Source organism: Microtus ochrogaster, chromosome 8, assembly GCF_000317375.1.
Source record: "Microtus ochrogaster isolate Prairie Vole_2 chromosome 8, MicOch1.0, whole genome shotgun sequence".
NCBI lineage: Eukaryota > Metazoa > Chordata > Mammalia > Rodentia > Cricetidae > Microtus > Microtus ochrogaster.
In genome coordinates this window covers 41,111,147-41,124,427 of record NC_022015.1, presented here as the reverse complement: position 1 = coordinate 41,124,427, position 13,281 = coordinate 41,111,147, and the positions used below count along the sequence as shown (strand labels likewise).

At 52.2% G+C, this 13,281-nt stretch overlaps 2 protein-coding genes across 5 annotated transcripts in view; both read right to left on the bottom strand.

Annotated features, from left to right (window-relative positions):
• Positions 1 to 6: 6 nt before the first annotated feature.
• Positions 7 to 5,841, bottom strand: Men1 (menin 1). Of its 2 annotated transcripts, none has more exons than XM_005351799.2 (10): positions 5,796 to 5,841; positions 4,962 to 5,422; positions 3,895 to 4,103; positions 3,595 to 3,723; positions 3,336 to 3,376; positions 3,167 to 3,254; positions 2,435 to 2,571; positions 1,927 to 2,062; positions 1,417 to 1,581; positions 7 to 1,227 (listed from the first exon to the last, which is right to left on the bottom strand). In XM_005351799.2, coding segments are annotated over exons 1-10 (1,851 nt in total). In that variant the 5' UTR covers positions 5,798 to 5,841; the 3' UTR covers positions 7 to 744. The 2 variants fall into 2 exon arrangements, with proteins under 2 accessions (XP_005351856.1, XP_005351857.1); XM_005351800.2 differs by having other exon boundaries at positions 5,784 to 5,804.
• Positions 5,842 to 11,538: 5,697 nt separating this feature from the next.
• The window catches only part of Cdc42bpg (CDC42 binding protein kinase gamma), a 21,607-nt gene continuing 19,864 nt past the window's right edge, over positions 11,539 to 13,281 (bottom strand). For all 3 annotated transcript variants that reach the window (XM_005351797.2, XM_026781736.1, XM_026781735.1), the window contains exon 37: positions 11,539 to 12,694. In XM_005351797.2, coding sequence (XP_005351854.1) covers positions 12,638 to 12,694 — 57 coding nt within the window. In that variant the 3' untranslated portion in view covers positions 11,539 to 12,637. The remainder of the gene's footprint in view (positions 12,695 to 13,281) is intronic.

Below are 13,281 nucleotides of genomic sequence, written 5' to 3'. Positions count from 1 at the left end.
TTTTTTTTTTAACAAAATGTATTTATCTTCCTTGAACTAAAAAATAAATCTATGTACAAAACAGGAAGAGACTGGCCCTCCCCCACACCGTGCAGATTTCCTCCAGGGACCTCGGGGAGGTTCCCAGAGGGTTGGAAGAGGTCCTGCTCTGTTCTGGGGCCAGTTTGGTCAGGAAGGGGGCGAGGCTCAGTATTCACAGACAAGAGTCGAAGCTCCGTGTCCTGGACTCTGGGGTTAGGGAGGCGAGGAAGCGAAGATTTCCAAATTCAGGCAGCAATATGAAAGTTCTTTGGGATAGGAAACTAGATTCCCAAAGGATGGAACTCTGAAGTGCGGAAATCTACCCCTAGGGACTGAATGGAGTCCTGGGTCTCGGGTTTCCAGGTAGCATCTGTGTTCCTGGGCTAAGGTCACCCTCAGCTTCCAAGTGGGAGGAATGCCGAACTGCTCAGGCTCAAGTAGGGTTCCCGTCACGGGTCAATGAATTTCGGGGGGTTGGACCTTTAAAGACTGGTCACATGGACCTACAATGAGGTTCCAATTGGCAGGCTGGTGAGAGATGAAAACCTATTCTAGAACCGAGCCACAGCCTGAAGGAGCCAACTCAAGGTTCCCCATCACTACAGGGCAGCTCTGGGCCCCCTGAGACGGTGGACAGAGTCTGGGCTTGAATTAGGGAACTAGGGTGCAGCCTGCTGGGAGTGAGGGCAGGGCCAGGGGCCGGGTCAGGGAATCCCCAACAGTTCAGAGGCCCTTGCGCTGCCGCTTAAGGAAAGAAAGTGTGTAGTCGCTGGGTGTGGACACTTTCTGTTTCTTCATCTGCACTTGTGACTGTGCGGTGAGCTGCAGCTTGATGGCACTCGAGTTGATCTTGGTGGCCACCAATAGCTCCTTCATGCCTTTCATCTTCTCACTCTGGAAAGTAAGCACTGGGCCCTCCGGTGGTGGCGATGCTGCCGGTGCTGGAGCCTGAGCAGCACTGCTGACTTCGGGGCCACGGGCAGTACCTGGGACAATCCCTGGCGTTTTTCGGGGTGGTCCTGAGCCTGCACTTTGCCCAGAGCCCGGGCCCTTGTCCAACGCAGGCTTCTTGGGTGGAGGTGGCTCCTCGGGTTTGGACTCCCGGCGAGGACCGCGCCGCCGGCCTTCTCGGGATTCATCCCCCCATGGTTCTTCAGCCTCTGCCGCCTCTGCTTCACGGCTAACTATGTGCACCTTCTGCCGCACCTAAGCAAGAGTGCAAGTCAAGGGGAAGGCTGTGGGTCACCAGTGGGAAGTCCAGGCTCAGCCCCTGGCTACCCCTCCAGGAGTCCCCTTTCATGGCTACTCACACAGAGAGGCACATGCAATAGTCTCACTTCCCCATGGCTACTGTCACCACCTGTAGTTCCTAGCCCCTGCACAGGGCCCTCTCACCTGTCCCTCGAAGCGGCCGAGGGACTGCACGAGGAAAGTGGCCCAGCCTACATGTAGTACTGGTGTGGGGCTGCCTTCCTCCCATTTGCAGATACCATCATAGAATCGCAGCAGGTGGGCAAAGCACTCTGGGTCCTGGAGGGCAGAACCTTGGCTCTGGGTGCCCTGGACAAGAGGGACAATAGGGAAGAGTTCAGTGTCCAGCCAGGCTCCATCTGGGCAAAGCCCCGGTTTCAGTTAAGGCAAATGCAGGTCAGGACCTCCTTCCTTTTAACAGCTCTTGGTAGGCATGTAGGGAGAAGGAGTATACCTTTCCTTGCCTACAGCCTGGCGCAGGTGAGAACCGGGCCAAAGAGATGGACAGCAACCCATTTACCTGAAGACTTCAGCTCTAAAACATCCTCAAGTCCCTCCTAATATAAGCCCAAGATATGAGCTCCAGCAGAAGAGAATCCCCATGCATTCCAATATGCCCAGGAGGAGGGTGACCAATGAAGTCCTGCCCTGCACCTGGGCTTGCTCCCCTGGCCGCTCCTCCCCTGCTTCTAGCAAGCTGGCTGCCTCCTTCAGCAGATTGGGGATGACGTCATTGGCCACTTCAAAGAATTCCTTGTAGATCTCCTCATCCTCCCGGCAGTAGTTGTAGCTGTGAAAACATGTAGGATTTGGGCTGATGGTACCCTCACAATGGGACATCCCACTGACTGGGTGAGAGGCTGGGGGTCCTTGCTCGTCTAGATGATGGTGACTATGTTAGTTCAAGGTAAGATTAAGGATGGGATGTGGGGCTGGACTAGAAATTGGGCAGAGACAGTGGCACCACAGACAAGGGAACTGACTAGAGAACAGAAGAAACTGAACAGAGGAGGGGGAAGACAGGGCAGACGGCTCTGGCAGCCTTGGTTGTGTAGGGGCTGATCAGAGAGGGGATGGGGCTTCAGACAAGGTGTCACTCCTGGATGACTGACTGGAAAGTGACAGAAAGGACAGGCTGGAGGCCCTGGTGGGGGATCCTCACTCTTGGATAACAGTGGCAGTGTCGGCCCAGGCCTGCAGGGCTTCGCGCACATTGCGGTTGCGACAGTGGTAGCCAGCCAGGTACATGTAGGGGTAAATGTGCTCGTCTTGGTAGTAGGTCTTGGCTGAGGCAATCCCCTGGAGGATGGAGCAGAGGAACCTCAGCAAGGCAGCCCCCGCTGCCTGGACTAGCACAAATGCCTCATCAATAATATGCCACAAAAGGAGGGCCCTAAAGAGTCCTCCCTGGCTCCATTCCCTGCTGACCCCTCTACCTGGTGCTCCCCACTCCCTCCCACCTAACTCCATTCCAGGCCTAACCGCTAAGGCAAGGGCGGACAATAGGAGTGGTGACCCCACAGAACAAGGCCCAGGAGGGCAGGGAGCACTCACCCTCAGACCTAGGGCAGGTCTCCTCCCCACGTGTCCCTCTACAAAGACTTCCAAGCCCAGTCACCCTCCTCCCACACTGAGCAGGCTGACATCTCTCCTGCAGCGCTACCACAAGCTACATGGCAGGGCAGCTGAAAAATGAGGGCTGGTGGGACAAAGGCCCTGCCAACCCCAGGCTGGGGAACCCAGGGCACTTCTTAAACACACAATTACCTTCACTATACATGTGCCTGATACAAAGTAGGGCAGAAAACACCCTCCAGCGCACAAAGGTCTATGTTTTTCACCTATCTCCTCCCAGGCTCCAGAAAGGAGTTGCTGGTTTTTGAGATGCCCTCACCTTGTGATAGAGCGTGAGTGGGTCTGGCCGACCAGGGGTGGGCTCCAGCTCCTCCAGATCTGCCAAGTTCCCTAGTGCCATGGGGTACCTAGGAACAGATAATAGGCCAGGCTGTCACCCAGTCCTCTGGTTCCCCCCAGGTCTAATCTGACCATATCCCTCTACTGACCTTTCCAGATGTCCTAGGTCATACAGCAGCCAAAGCAGCTTCTAGAGCCCAAGGGAAAGAGGTGTGAGTGAGGAGAAGGGAGCCGCCTACCAGTAGAGTAGGATCTGGAGGCAGTAGTGTCCTTCCACCAGACAAGGCCAGAGTTCAAGATTCAGACCGTTCATGAAGCAAAACCCTTCATGTGCCAACCGCACCCTCCCTGTGCACTGAGAAAGGCCAGGCCACTTTACAGAAGGGGGTGGGGAGCTAGTCTCCTCACCTGCTGTAGCTGTAGCAGCTCCAAGGAATCCGTGTGAAGATCAATAGAAGGGTTGATGGCACACACCATGAATGCCACCTCCATCTTGCGGTCACAACGCATGTATGATCCTTTCAGGTACAGCCAGCTCTGGGGAAGACAAAAAAGAAGATATCTCAGGATGTCTCGCCCTGGGCCTGCTCTTGGGCTTGACAACTTAAATCTACCTTCCCCCTTGATACATGCACAGAGACTGTCGATGGGGTGACAGGAGATGGCCGGGGGAGCAGAGTCCCTCAGATGAAAGGGAAAATACAATACCCGTTCAGCCACGCCAGCATTGACTGTTTGGCCCCTGCGATCTTCATTGCCTTTGCCATGCCAGGTGACCTCAGCTGTCTGCTCCCCATTGGGCCCAAACACCACCCAAGCATGATCCTCAGACAGGGCCAAATGGACATCTCGGAGACCCAGGGCCTGGCAGGCCCCCACCACTGCAAAGGCCACACCCGAGCTGTCCAGTTTAGTGCCTGTAGAGAAGGGGCAGTAATGAGAGCTCTGACCTGGAAGAAGGGAGCACCCCAACACCTCTCAAGTCTGTGTTCAAACCTCACATGCAGGATCCTACCCATCACACTCCCCCTTCTCTTCTATGCTCACAATCTCTCCCTCCTGTTAACCCAACCCCAGCAGGAGACCTTCCTGGATCTCAGCTCCACCCAGCCAAAGCTGTTCCTCCCTTTTTCTACATGGCTACTTCTGTTAACAACGATTTAACCAGGTGTCTTACTGCATACTTATTAGACTATAACAGGGAGAACAAATCCATGACCTTACAACCCCCCCCAACACACTCCCCGGGCCCACGCCCTGACTTATATCCCTGCACTTTTTTTCTGCTAAGCTCAGAAATGGCCTCAGATTCTTGCTCAATACTGTGCACCAGAAGCTGAAGCATTTTGCAAGTCCTTAGCTTTTTTGGGCTCAAGTCTGTATTTCCTTTCCAAATATTTTCATAGGCATCATCTCATTTAATTGTCTCAAATGTATCCATCCCTTTGTCCTACTTCCCCGCTCTGCTGCCACCCTCTTTCCCCACATGTTGGGCTGCCAGATTCCTGTGGCTAATCAGTGGCTGGGCTGGAGGTGCAGAAGGAGTAGAGGGTAAGATCTGGTACCAATCGATCAGGTTCCAGTCCCAGCCCTGGCATTCTGACATTAAAACATCACTTCTCTTTGGGATTCTGATTCCACAGCTGCAAAGGAGAAATAATACCTGCCCCACTATACAAGGCTTACTGGTCTCACATGGGCTGTAAACCATATTGTTCACACATAAGGTAAGCCCAACATACATTTGCTCCCCTGACCACCTGTCTAACTCCAACCTGTGATGAAGCTGAAGAGGGACTGGATGTGGGCACGGTCCTTGAAGTAGGAGCGGCTGAGGCTGTTCCATATGACATCGGAGACCTTTTTTACCAGTTCGCGACTGGAAACGCCCCCCTCTCGAGGGTAGAGGGAGAGGTCGACAGCGCCGCGGATCTGGGCGGTGAACCGGGCATAGAGGGCAGCAATGATGGATAGGTCGGCCACCGGAAAATAGGTGAGGCCGCCAGGAGGGTCGGGTGCAGGGCTGGGCTGGAAGGTGAGCTCGGGCACGTTGGTGGGGATGACACGGTTGACAGCCAGGAAATGCTCCACGAAGCCCAGGACCAAAGAGAGGAGCACCAGGTCAGGCTCCTCTCGGCCCAGCTCCGCGGCGAACAGGCGCACCACGTCGTCGATAGAGCGCAGAGGAAACAGCGTCTTCTGGGCGGCCTTCAGCCCCATGGCGGCGGGCGGTGGCCTGCGGGCGAGCCGAGGGAGGGAGGGTCGGGCTCGGCGGGAGAGCCCCCTCCCAGGCTCAGCTAAGGCTCTACCCTCCGCCACAATTCTGCTTCGCCAGCAGCTTCGTCCTGCGCCTACGGGCGGTGGTTCGGTCGCTGAGACCCTTCAACCAAGGCTGTGGGGCCTTCTTGTTCCCTACAATCCCGGGACCCCCAGCCCCGATGTGGCTGCGTCCCAAAGACTTCTGGGGACCCTCAAAGGTCACCCGTCCCAGCCCCTATGACCTCTTCCCGGCCCTCTGGAGCCTGCCCAAAAGGCGAACCCAAACAAGCCTCCCGCAAGTCCCAAGGAGAGTCCTGGCCTCGGTCCCCCGAGCCCACCTCCGCGCTTACATCCCACACAAGGCACCGCGGCGCCCGCCCCTGCAGCCTGCTGGGAAATGAAGTCCCGCGCCTCCTCTGGCCGCACCGCCTGCCGGGAAAGAGGAGTCCTTAATCGCCCCGCCCTCGCCAAGTCGAAAAAGATAAGGTTGTCAAGACCGCAGTGGCTTATGGGAGAAGTAGTCTCTCTGCTCCGGTGCGGGTAGGCTGAGAAACCTCGCTACCTTCCTGAACTCCTCAGCTATTAGTCATCTTCTGGTCACGCTACCCAAAGGTTCCCCGGTGCCATCTGGGAGATTGAAGTCCTGGGACTACACGCTCTAAGGCTGCTGCAGTGTGTATTATGGCCAATTTGCATGATATGAGGGAAATCGGTGCTTTAAGATACCACAAAGGGACTTGCTTTGAAATACTACAAGGGTTCTGGAGACCCGGCTAGGCTGTTCAGAGCACATGTTGGATTCAAGTCCTAGCACCCATATTGTGGCTCACCGTAAGTTCCAGAGAATCCATGCCCTCCTCTGACCCCCCCCCCCACCAAACGCCGACGTGGTGCACAAACAAAAACGTGCAGGCAAAACATTGACACCTAAAAGGACTGCAGGGCTGGACAGAGACGGGAGGCTCTTGGTGAGTGCAAAGCCAGTTTGGTGTTCAGGCTAGCCAAGTGTATGATGCAATACCAGCCCTTGGGAGTTAGAGGCGAGTGGGACGGCTCAGAATTAAGAGCCTTGGCTGCTTCTTGCAGATGACCCTGGGCTCCCAGCAGGAACACGTCAGCCCACAACTGGATCTTTAACCCAGTTCCAGGGGATCCAGTGTTTGCTGCTGACCTCCGCAGGCTTCAGGCGGGCGCCTTGTGCACACACAGGTGTAAAATAAAATTTAGGAGGTGGGAGGAAAGGAGTTCAAGGTCAGTCTTACTTTAGACAGGACCTTGCTTTTTAGTTTAGACTGGCCACACACAGTGCTCCTGCCTCCGCCTCCACTGCACTGGTAGACCACCAGGACACATGCAGAAATTCCTCACCTCCGGAACGTCATTATTATTATTATTATTATTATTATTATTATTAGTTTTGGGTTTTTTTTTTTTGGACAGGGTTTCTTTGTATAACAGATCTAGCGGTCCTGGAGCTAACTATTTAGACTAGGCTGACTTCGAACTCAAAGAGATCTGCCTGCGTCTGCCTCCTGAGTACTGAGATTAAAGTCGTGCGCCACCCGCCACCTGCCTCATGACTTCATCTTAACTACTGATGTCTGCAATGACCCTGTTTCAACTCCACATTGCACAAAAGGTCATTTAGCTGTTCTGTCTGACAGACTCAGCAAACCAGTCACATCCAAGTCCTGGAAAGAACAAGGGTTAAACACAGGAACCGGTTTTCCCAGACTGCGTTTTCTGTCTTCTGTGGTCAGAGCCTGTCGTCTCCTCTAAATCTTTAACTAACACTAGGTGGCGCTCTGAACCCAGGTTTGCAATGATTTTGCTGTAGTCTTCATGCCATATAAAATAGGTGCTTGGTGGGCAGGGGATTGGTAGTTTGGGGTGGTGTAGCCGCTTGTGAGTGGTCCATGCTCCTGAAAGTTACTTCATACAGCTTTTCTTCGTGATACTTCCTAGGCTGTGGGCTAGGATGAAGCTGAATACCTCCCTCCCGGGCACTAGCCCTCAGAAATTCATTGAAGCAGATGGTGAATGCAAAATTTCGTACTTTCGATGAAAAACCTATGGGGTCCGAAGTAGCTGCTGATGCTCGGGGTGAAGAGCTTTGGTTCGAATTAGTGGTGAGACTGATAAACAAGGTTTTCCCGTGAAGCAAGATGTCTTAGCTGGGAGGTGGTGGTGCACGCCTTTAATCCCAGCACTCGGGAGGCAGAGGCAGGCGGATCTCTGTGAGTTCGAGACCAGCCTGGTCTACAAGAGCTAGTTCCAGGACAGGCTCCAAAACCACAGAGAAACCCTGTCTCGAAAAACCAAAAAAAAAAAAAAAAAAAAATCCCAGCACTTAAAGAGGCAGAAGCAGGCAGATCTCTGTGAGTTTGAGGCCACCCTGGACTACAGAGCGAGTTCCAGGACAGCCAGGGATACACAGAGAAAGCTTGTCTTGAAAAACAACAAAAAATAATTAATTAATTAAAAAAGAATAACAAATAATTGGTCAGGAAAGAAAGATGAAGGAAAGTTATCTAGGACGTCCACTTTTTCCACCTAGCTGAATTTACCAGAATCTTTTCTCAGTCTCTCCAGATCCTCTTTACTTGGGGTGAATACCCCAACAGCTTCCTTTTGTAAAATAACAATTCAGAGTCACACCGAATTATCTTAATTCCTTCTGAGGGCAGCAGCAGCACCTCAATGACTTAACAACATACCATTAAGTGGGCTCATATCTAAAATAATTTATTTTTATTTTATGTGCATTGGTGTTTTGCCTGCATGTATGCCTGTGTGAGGGTGTCAGATCTTGGAGTTACAGTTGTGAGCTGCCATGTGAGTGCTGGGGTCCCCTGGAATAGTAGCCAGTGTTCTCAACTACTGAGCCATCTTTACAGCCCTGTCTTTTTAAAACACTTATTTATTTATTAAAGGGACACATGTCACAGCGCACATGTGCTGAGGTCAGAGAACAACTTTCAAGACTCAGTTCTCAGGCTGGAGAGATGGCTCTGTGGACCTTGCAGAGGACCCGGTGTCGATCCCTAGCACATATCTGTGGGTTCAGATCAGCCTATAACTCTGGTTCAAGGGGATCCAGTGTGCTCTGACCTCAGCAGACACCAGGCACACATGCATGTGGTACACAGACATACACACTGGCAAAACACTCACACATCTAAAATAAATACATCTTAAAAAAATGTCTTGGGGCTGTGGGGATGGCTCTGTAATTAAGACCATTTGCTGCATTCTCAGAGGACCAGGTTCAGTCCCCAGCATCCACAGGACCACTCAGAACCATTTCTAAACCCAGATCCAGGGGCTGGAGAGATGGCTCAGAGGTTAAGAGCATTGCCTGCTCTTCCAAAGGTCCTGAGTTCAATTCCCAGCAACCACATGGTGGCTCACAACCATCTGTAATGGGGGTCTGGTGCCCTCTCCTGGCCTGCAGGCATACACACAGACAGAATATTGTATACATAATAAATAAATATTTAAAATAAATAAATAAACAAACAAATAAATAAACAAACCCAGATCCAGGAGATCCAATGCCATGTCTGGCCTCCAAGAGCACTGAATGTATAAGATATCCATGCAAGCCGGGCGGTGGTGGCGCATGCCTTTAATCCCAGCACTTGGGAGGCAGAGGTAGGCGGATCTCTGTGAGTTCAAAGCCAGCCCAGCCTGGTTCACAGAGTTCCAGGACAGCCAGGACAAGCCTCAGGACCTGTGATCCCTGGAACTCATGAAAGGTTGCAGAGGCCTGACTCCAGAGAGTTATCATCTGACTTCCATGCCTGCAGTCACATACAAATTGATACACACAGCAAATGCAATTTTTAAAATGTAATTAATTAAGAAAATATTTTAAAATGTAAAAACTTGGAAATTAGATTGCATTTCCAAGGATTTGGCCAGGACAGCAGCCATTTCTCCAATTTGATGAGGGGTGGTTTTTAAGTCTTAACTTGCTAGAGGTCTGGACTTCCCTTTGATCTGCGCCGCATCTTCACTTGGACCCTCTGTTCCCCAGTGAACAGAAGAAACGTTTCCCAGTCCGACAGCATCTGTCATTATCACGTCACCCAAGTCTTACTGGAACCTCTGTGAGGGGGTTTTGTTTTTGTGAGACTGTTGATTTTGTGTGTGTTGCCTGAGTGTCTATGTGAGCACTACATGTGCACACCTGGTGCCCACAGAAATCAGATGAAGGCAACGGATCCCCTGGAACTGGAGTTATGGATGGTCAAGTCACCATTTGACTATGAGGGACAGGATCTGGGTCTGACTCTCCAGCCCAAACTGCTCAAGCCCTGGAATTCTACCGCGCACCTGCAATCTCCTCCCAACCGGATGGTGGGACCCCACCTTCACCACCCACTTCCCTCCAGCATTCAGACCTTACCCTCCTCTGCCCAGCCCAGTCATGGAAACCCTGGCTAAGAACAAGATACCTGTGAGGCCTTCCCACTTCCACAGAGGATTCCGTGTGAGAACACTGGGCTGCAGAGGCCTTGAGCAGGCCTTAGATCCACTCCTACAGTCTCCGCAGATTCTGCCTTCAAGGTTGCCTTCTGCCAACTGCAAACCTGAACTGTTGGGGCCACTGATGCTGGGATGCCTCCCAGGAGGTGGGAGGGGAAAGGGTGGGTACACAGGCCTCCATTCCAGCTCGGCAGACCACAGCTGTCAGGTAATACCACTATGTCTTTTTGGTTTTCAAGACAGGGTTTCTCTGTAGCTTTGGTGCCTGTCCCAGAACTAGCTCTTGAAGACCAGGCTGGGCTCAAACTCAAAGAGATCCGCCTCTGCCTCCCGAGTGCTGGGATTAAAGGTGTGCGCCACTACTGCTCAGTCCACTGTGTCTTCCTATGGACAGTCTGGAGCCCTAACCCCGTCTGCTAGGCTCTTGGGGTGGTTGCTGGGAACTGAACTCAGAACCTCTAAAAGAGCAGCCAGTGCTCTTAACTGCTGAGTCATCTCTCCAGCTCTAAAAGGTTTATTTTTATGTGTATGAGTGTTTTGTCTGCATGTATGTAAGTGCAGCATGTGCGTTTCTGGTTCCTGGAGGTCAGAAGAGGGTAACAGATCCCTAGAAACTGGAGTTATGGATGTTTGTGAGCCACCATTGAGGTACTTGGAATTGAACCCAGATCTCCTGGAAGGGTAGCCAGTGTTCTTAACAGATGAACCATTTCCTCAGCCCCACTCATTTGACAGGGCTTCAAGGCACAGGCCAGGGGTATGGGAAGACAGCTCAGTTGGTAAAATGCTTCTGTGCAAGCCTGAGAACCTGCCTCACTTCCAGAACACAGATGAGACAGCTGGGCATGGTGGCACATCTCACAATCCCACCTCTTCAGGTTCCCGGGGCACTTTGGCAGACCAGCCACAACTCCAGGACAGGGAGAGATCCCACCTTGAAACCTAACATGGCTAGGTGTTTTGCACACATGTTTAATCCCAACACTTGGGAGTCAGAAGCAGGTGTATCTCAGTCTTTTTAAGGTGACCCTGTTCTATATAGTGAGTTCCAGGGTAGCCACTAAAGATACATAGTTAAGACCCTGTCTCAAAAATAGACATGCAGCCAGGCGCTGGTGGCACAGGTCTTCAATCCCAGTATTTAGGAGGCAGGAGCAGGTGGATCTCTGTGAGTTCAAGGCCAGCTTGGTCTTTAGAGCCAAGGCTACACAAAGAAACCCTGTCTTGGGGCTGGAGAGATGGCTCAGTGGTTAAGAGCATTGCCTGCTCTTCCAAAGGTCCTGAGTTCAATTCCCAGCAACCACATGGTGGCTTCACACCCATCTGTAATGGGGTCTGGTGCCCTCTTCTGGCCTGCAGACATACACACAGACAGAATATTGTATATGTAATAAATAAATAAATATTAAAAAAAAGAAACCCTGTCTCGAAAAACCAAAAAAAAAAAAAAAAAACAAAAAACAAAAAACCGACACAGCACCCAAGCTTCACAGCTCCTGAAGAACCGTCCATGTTGTCCCAGTCTTCTTGAGAGCATGCACACACACACAGACCAGCTTTTAATTGTTCATGGTCCCCATCTCCTCCTACCTCCCACTCCCATGTTTACACAGCAAGACAGACCCAGATGGGGAGGCCAGCGCTTACAAAGTTGGGTTTATTGGTTTCTTGCTGCATCTCAGAGCATTAGGTCCATCCCTCCCAGGAATGTGCCATTTAAGGAGATAAATACTTATTTTACTCCCCACACTGTAGCAGGGTGAGGTTTAATAAAAATAGCAATATAATAACAATAATAATGACTGTAATCAATAATAAAATGCCCCCATGTTCCCCTAATACACTTGGTTGAAGCTTCCAAAACAGGACCCTCCTTGCTGGGAGGGACCTAAGTGTGCCTGGAGATATTCAGTGGCCCCCGAAGGGTGTCCATCTCCCACCGAGAAGCCCTTATAAATACCCTCCCATCCCCTCTCTGCCTAGGAACCATTCTTCCCTGGACAGACTAGCTGGCAATACTTCTGCTCTCAGTCCTAAGCCCCTCCCCAGAGAAAAGTTTCTGGGTCTGGTTTTCCCCTTGCTCGCTTGCCCTCCTAGCACCTGTCTCTCCACCATCCTCCTCTTCATCACCATTTTGTCCTCCTCCCTCCTTAGCTGAGTATGGCTCTCCTGATGGCATCCCTTCCTCTTCTGCTTCCTTTCCTCGCCTGTCTCTCACCTCTTTCACCTGCACCATCCCTTCTTTTCTATCCCTTCCCTCTTATCAGAGCTGTATTCCCAGCGCGACCCTGAGCAGAGACCCTGGCAGGCTCCATCCTGGTCTCGGCTGGGGCCAGGCTAAGTAGACAAGACACCAAGGACCTGTCCCTCCCACTCCTCATTCTGACTCCTACCGGCTTCCCAGGGCTTGGCCCTTTGAAGCACAGCTTTGGCACAATCATTCCAGGGCATCAGAGCCATGGCACTCCAAGAGGCCAATGTAGGCCTGTGTGGGAAGCCCAGGAAAAGGGCAGGATGAGGGCAAGGAGTCAGACCCTATTCCTGGGGACCCAGGCACCTCTTACTCTTAGCCCTCTACCCAGGCTCTCCCTGAGTCTGAATTTCAACATGTCCCGGGACCAGCCGGAGTATGGCATCCCACAAGCTCTTTGCTTCTTCACTCCTTCTGTCTTGGGACTGGGGTGGGCACTGCCAGAGGGCATCAGGGGGTGCTCTCTGACTTGGGGTCTGGAGGGAGACTTCGGGGCCGCTCTGAGACCTGGAGGGAATAACAGGAAGTCAGACAGGAAGAAGAACAGGGGACTCTTTGCCAGTGCCTCCCAGAGGTCTCGAAGGACCCTACACTTGGTGCGGTGTTCATCTACTCTACTCCACACTCACTCAGAAACACGCTTTACTCCAGGCAGAACAGGAAACTACCCAGCCTCCAGGGCTCCCACAGCTGAATGAGTAAGTAGAGCATGGAAGAAAAATCACAGTGCAAACTCTCCTATAATCCTACACTCAGAAGGGGGAGGCAGGAGAATCATGAGTTCAATGCTAGCCTGAGCTACATGAGACCCTTTTTAAAAGGGGAGGGAAGGCAGGCAGGCAGTCTGCCTGGCCACAGCATAGGAGTCAAATGGGTAGAGGAGATGCTGGTGGCAGTGACACCTGACCATGTGGCCAAGAACGGTGAGGGTGACGGTGGGCAGCCTGGGCCCTGAAGGCAGGAAAAGCATTAAAAGGAGTGGACAGCAGCGATTAAAAACTGAATGCATGAAGAAATGTAGGTTGGGATTAAGAGGCTTTGTATGACTGGAGCATGGGGGGACAGGGGCAGTGAGGAGGGGTGGATGGGGGGGC

Bases quoted from the DNA above. Each gene is read 5' to 3' on its own strand.
- Men1 (XM_005351799.2), bottom strand. The intron at 3,255-3,335 runs GTCAGTAGAGGG...ATCTGTTCCTAG, and splicing joins GACCTAGGACATCTGGAAAG to GTACCCCATGGCACTAGGGA. The intron at 2,063-2,434 runs GTGAGGATCCCC...ATGTTTTCACAG, and splicing joins ACTGCCACTGTTATCCAAGA to CTACAACTACTGCCGGGAGG.